Below are 6,058 nucleotides of genomic sequence, written 5' to 3' on the forward strand. Positions count from 1 at the left end.
ATGCCGAGCATATGATGCCTAATCCACCCGACTCTAAGGTCAGTGCCCATGGTGACACAAGATAGTAGTGCATGTGAACCCATTCCGAATGCCGGCTTCCCCATGCTATTTTCGTCATAAGAAGCCGTTTACCGGGGACGGGCGTAGTTCGGGGGTCCGGGATCCAGACTGCGGGGCAATAGGTCCCCGCGTCGTGCCGATGTGCGGAGCATGCCTGCTCTCAACGACGTGGGGAAGAGGGAAATCGCTGCTGGGCAAAGAGACAGACGCCGAGTCAATTGCGCGACAACTTCCTGATCTAGCACTTGTCGCGTCCCTACCTTGGCCATGAGTGACCAGTCTAGGCTCTTCGGCCGGGATCTCGCGGTCCAGCTTGACCGTGATGACGTTCTCCGTCACCTCCGCGATGAGTTCAACATCCCCTCCAAGGCCGATGTGGCACGGAGCACCCTACCCCCTGACACCACCACGGGCAAGTCGATGTTCCTTTCAATGCCTCGATCTGTCTTGCCTTGAGGCTAACTATTTCCAATACTCCAGACGCCAATGACAAGGCAATCTACCTTGTGGGCAATTCGCTCGGTCTCCAACCCAAGCGCACCGCCGAACGCATCCAGCAGTACCTAGCGACATGGCGCACCCAGGGTGTCCAGGGACACTTCAAGCCGCTCGAGGACTCTCCGTTGCCGACGTGGCTCGACGTCGATGCTCGCGCTGCCGAGATGATTGCGCCCGTCGTCGGGGCGCAGGTCAGCGAGGTGGCAGTCATGCAGACCCTGACGGCGAACCTGCACTTTCTGATGGCGGCTTTCTATAAGCCGGATATCAAGGGGCGCCATAAGATTATACTAGAGGGCAAGGCGTTTCCCAGTGACCACGTTCGTCTCCCAATTTGCAATACGATGGCGAGGTTCTAACTGGGGGATAGTATGTCGTCGAGACACAAATACGCCATCATGGCCTCCGTCCCGAAGACTCCATGATCACACTCGAGCCTCCCAACTCGGAAGACATCCTCTCCAACGAATACGTCGAGTCCGTCATCGCCGAACACGCCTCAACCACCGCCGTCCTCCTCCTCCCTGGCATCCAGTATTACTCGGGCCAACTGCTCGATATCCCGCATCTGACTGCCTTTGCTCGCGAGCGTGGCATCTTTGTTATCTGGGATCTCGCCCACGCCGTTGGAAACGTGCCGCTCTCGCTACATGACTGGTCCGTCGATGCTGCCGCTTGGTGCACCTACAAGTACCTCAATGGCGGGCCGGGCTGCATCGGCGGCCTGTTTGTCCATGAGCGGCATACACGGGTTGATGATGATGGAAAGCACAACGTGAGGCTCGCTGGGTGGTGGGGAAATGACAAGAAGAGCCGTTTCGCCATGAGGCCAGGCTTCAAGCCCGTCCCTGGAGCAGCAGGCTTCCAACTCAGCAACCCCTCTGTCCTGGACATAACCTCGCTCTGTGCCTCCCTCGAAGTCTTCGATCTCGCCGGTGGCTTGGCCCCCCTTCGCGCCAAGAGCAGGAAGCTAACAGCCTACCTCGTCTCGGAACTATACCGCCTACCAGAGGACATGGGAGGATACTGGCGCATCATCACGCCGGGCGAAGAGGACCGACGAGGCGCGCAGATAAGCGTGTTACTTGCGGATGGGCTGCTAGACGATGTGATGGCCGGGCTAGAGAGAAGGGGGGTCTTGGTTGACGAGAGGAGGCCGAATGTCATTCGTGTTGCTCCGGCGCCGCTGTACAATACTTTTGAGGATTGCTGGGACTTTGTGGTGGCGTTCAAGGGGGCCCTCGAGGAGGCTTTGGATGCCAAGTGGAAGAGAGAACAAATGGACGAGTAGACTAGAAAAAAGTATTGCTTCTTACTTTTGACGAATTGTCGTGGTGTTGTATTTGCTTCTTGCTGTCTAACTCACCCAGGTCCACATCACAGTGCCAAGATGCAGGCAAGTGAGGAGAAGAGAGTAAAGCTACCGGTGTCTCATGAACAACGTGGCGCACGGACAATGGGTGTTGTCTTGTGAAGAATTCTCGATACTTCTAGTTGTATGAGTCTTTCTTATCCCGGCTGGCTTGTTGGGTGTGGCGTGAAACAATGAATCCCCAACGTGGTGTGCTCTCGTGTCGAAGTCGTAATATCGAGCACGAGGAAAGTAGAGGACAAAGAGCTGCTGTGCACCACACGCCGGGGAAAAGGCTCCTGTTTTAATCAAGGGGCATTTTTATAAAAATACACAGCATAATCTACACTCCAATACACAACGCACAGAGCTATTGCTTTCATACTATCTTGTAGGAATTTCTAAACTCGGCCTTCAAGACAAAGGCATAGGGTAGCCAGCTTCGGGAGATCGCTGTGGGGCGTTACGTCAGCAACAGGCCTCCGCTGATTGCCTCCAAGGGCCAATAGAACTCTCCGGATTAGACCCACTCGGCGGACTTGCCGCAAGGCGCCAGTGCGACAACTTTTTTTTTTCTTAGCGGCGAAAAAAAAAATAAACCAGGCGCGAAGGAATCGTAGGCTCACTTAAAACTTTCACCCTTCCTCACATCCCCCTTCCCTTCGCCATCATCCTCAACCCTCAGGCGCGCACTCCTTTCATCATCAAGAGGGAACATCTCGACTGATCGAGACCAAACTTTGCGTTCTACGCGACTCTCTTTGTCATTCTTGACACCCTTTCCTCCCTATTTCGCAGACGACTCCCCCAGTTCAAACGACCCTCTCTCCCTAAAACGATGTCTGGCTACGAAGGCGGATACGGCGGTGGTGGTCGCGGCGGCGGCGGCTACGGTGGTGGTGGCTACGGCCGTGATCGCAGTGATCGCGGTGACCGCAATGGTCACGGTGGTGGTGGTTACGGAGGGTGAGTACATTTTTCCCTTGTGATTTCGGCGCAAGTTTGGTGGTTTGGTCCGGAGACGCGGCTGCCTTGCGGCTGACGGCTGCGCGTCAATCCATCAACCATCGCGCCCTCACCGCATTCTTCATCGACTCATCGCTAACAAAACTCGCAGCCGAAACAACGGATACGGCAACGGTGGTGGCTATGGCGGCGGCGGCGGTGGTGGTTACGGTGGTGGTGGTTATGGAGGCGGCTACGGAGGCGGCGGCGGCGACCGCATGGGCGGCCTCGGCGCTGGTCTCAAGCAACAGGAGTGGGGTATGTGTTCTCGTCGTCCTTTTGATGTGTCTTTCACGGCTAATAATTTTGCAGATGTTTCCACCCTGCCCAAGTTCGAGAAGTCTTTCTACAAGGAGCACGAAGACGTCGCGAACCGATCCGACGCCGAGGTTGATGCCTTCCGTCGTAAGCACCAGATGACGATTGCCGGCAGCAACGTCCCCAAGCCCGTCGAGACCTTCGACGAGGCTGGTTTCCCCCGATATGTCATGGATGAGGTCAAGGCCCAAGGTTTCCCTGCCCCTACCGCCATTCAGTCCCAGGGTTGGCCCATGGCTCTTTCGGGTCGCGATGTCGTCGGTATTGCCGAGACCGGTTCCGGAAAGACCCTCACCTACTGCCTTCCTTCCATCGTCCACATCAACGCCCAGCCCCTCCTCGCCCCTGGCGATGGTCCTATTGTCCTGGTCCTCGCTCCCACTCGTGAGCTTGCTGTCCAGATTAAGCAAGAAATCGACAAGTTCGGCCGATCATCTCGCATCCGCAACACTTGCGTCTACGGTGGTGTTCCCAAGGGTCCTCAAATCCGTGACCTCTCCAGGGGTGTCGAGGTCTGCATTGCCACTCCTGGCCGTCTGATTGATATGCTCGAGGCTGGCAAGACCAACCTTCGCCGGGTCACCTACCTTGTGCTCGACGAGGCTGATCGCATGCTGGACATGGGTTTCGAGCCCCAGATCCGCAAGATCATCAGCCAGATCCGACCCGACCGACAGACTCTGATGTGGTCTGCTACCTGGCCCAAGGAGGTTCGCGCCCTCGCCACCGACTTCCTTCAGGACTTTATCCAGGTCAACATTGGTTCCATGGACCTCGCTGCCAACCACCGAATCACTCAGATCGTCGAGGTTGTCACGGACATGGAGAAGCGTGACCGCATGATTAAGCATCTTGAGAAGGTGATGGAGAACAAGGAGAACAAGATCCTCATCTTTGTTGGCACAAAGCGTGTCGCCGATGACATTACTCGATTCCTCCGCCAGGATGGCTGGCCCGCGCTTTGTGAGTATTATACCCTGATACAAACTACAACTCTTGCTAACATTTGACAGCCATCCACGGTGACAAGCAGCAGAACGAGCGTGACTGGGTCCTTGACCAGTTCAAGTCGGCAAAGTCCCCCATCATGGTGGCCACAGACGTGGCCTCGCGTGGTATTGGTAAGTATCAAGTCCCCCCTCCCCCTCCATGGCAACTTCCAGCAAAAACACCTGCTGTACTTTACTCTCGTGTTTAGGGGCTCTCTTGACTGTGCGAATCTGCCTGATAACCATGGTGTCCACTTGGTTCTCACCCAAACGAGATCTTGATCCGTTGTGTAGCCGTTGCGTTGCTCTGCTGCTATACTCGTGTTTCCACTCTTGTACCGTTCCCGCTTCCGTGGTATGAGCGTGGTGGTGGCATTTACTGCCCTTGATCAAGCTGCTGGCCAAACCAAGGCTTCTCGTCCCGGGGACCCGGTGACTGCATGCATAACCCAGGATGGCATTTGACGCACTTTGGATTGCCCCATTTCCGCCAGGAGTGAAGTACAGATGGCCTTGCCAATATGCTTAGCTATCCACCTTCACCTCCCGTGCTGGAACGTTGCTATACAAACCCCTGCTTCGCCTGCTAACCATTCTTGCTCAAAGATGTGCGCAACATCACTCATGTGTTGAACTACGACTACCCCAATAACTCGGAGGACTACATTCACCGAATTGGCCGTACTGGCCGTGCCGGTGCCAAGGGTACCGCTATTACCTTTTTCACCACTGACAGTGAGTATCCCTGACTCTAGTTACCAATCAGTACTGACACATCATAGACCAGAAGCAAGCTCGTGACCTCGTCAACGTTCTCCAGGAGGCCAAGCAGCAGATCGACCCCCGTCTTGTTGAGATGACCCGCTACGGCGGAGGCGGTGGCCGCGGTTACGGTGGATGGGGACGTGGCCGCGGCGGTGGCAGAGGTGGGTATCGCCGACGCTGAAGCAGCAAGACGCCTATCGAGCTGACTCGACCTCCAGCCAACGCCAACAACATGCCCATCGGTAACCGTCGGTGGTAATCCCTGCCATCTTGAGGCCTCCCTAGGCCTCGTTCACGACACGGACCAAGCAAGATGCCTAGCATTCTCTTCTCGGATCATGGCATCCCATAAAAGTATATGACACCCACGGCGTTTGTTAGTTAGAGGACAGGTGGTTCGACTAGACTTTGACTCGTAGTTTGCGAGTCTGGATCACGGTTTGCCTGCGGACCAATTTGGTGACGCATTGTTTGTGGCAGTCTTTTTTTTTTTTATCTATTTTTTCCTCGTCTTGTTTGTTACTCGGAGGTAATGGCTCTAGATTGGGATGGTGATACGGCTCGAGAGGCATGACAAAGACTCGGCCGAGATATGGGGGAAACATATCGTATTGGAGGCCTTCCCTCGTCAAGGAGGCCGATGACAATTTCGATGAGATCGAAGCGGCAAATGTTCAATAGACTATTGTAGTTGATACAAATGACAGAGCCTGACAGCACCTGCAACTACCTACCTACTTGTACGCACATGTATGTTACCATGGTTAATCCATCTCACGTGTTATGTTGGACGACTCTGCAACTGAGCTCCACCGAATATACCAATGACGCTGGGAGGGTTCGAACCTACTCTCCTCTATAACCAGAGGCAACGTCTAATGTGCGCATCGTTGTCATAACCTCAAGCACGACGGGCAAAGATGACTCGTCTTGATTATGCTCCCGAGGCTGGCTGCATGGCAACCTTTGAGGCACGTGTTGCCGTGGTTGATTGACTGACTCGACACGACAGGGCAGAGTCAGAAGCCACGGCTTATACGCACACGCACACGCACACACACACAGTTGTTGT

The 6,058-nt window shown here is 55.1% G+C and overlaps 2 protein-coding genes across 2 annotated transcripts; both read left to right on the plus strand.

Moving 5' to 3' along the window:
- Positions 1 to 327: 327 nt before the first annotated feature.
- NCS54_00833300 (Kynureninase) lies at positions 328 to 1,849 on the plus strand (the record flags this gene model as incomplete). The annotated part of the gene is made up of 3 exons (XM_053153722.1): positions 328 to 476; positions 518 to 878; positions 929 to 1,849. 3 exons carry the CDS (start codon positions 328 to 330, stop codon positions 1,847 to 1,849), a joined length of 1,431 nt encoding a protein of 476 aa, XP_053009697.1.
- An 898-nt stretch (positions 1,850 to 2,747) lies between these two features.
- NCS54_00833400 (ATP-dependent RNA helicase DBP2) lies at positions 2,748 to 5,245 on the plus strand (the record flags this gene model as incomplete). Its single annotated transcript, XM_053153723.1, has 7 exons — positions 2,748 to 2,875; positions 3,027 to 3,172; positions 3,227 to 4,195; positions 4,246 to 4,353; positions 4,828 to 4,956; positions 5,004 to 5,147; positions 5,205 to 5,245. 7 exons carry the CDS (start codon positions 2,748 to 2,750, stop codon positions 5,243 to 5,245), a joined length of 1,665 nt encoding a protein of 554 aa, XP_053009698.1.
- Positions 5,246 to 6,058: the final 813 nt, after the last annotated feature.

Source organism: Fusarium falciforme, chromosome 6 (genome assembly GCF_026873545.1).
Source record: "Fusarium falciforme chromosome 6, complete sequence".
Taxonomy (NCBI): domain Eukaryota; kingdom Fungi; phylum Ascomycota; class Sordariomycetes; order Hypocreales; family Nectriaceae; genus Fusarium; species Fusarium falciforme.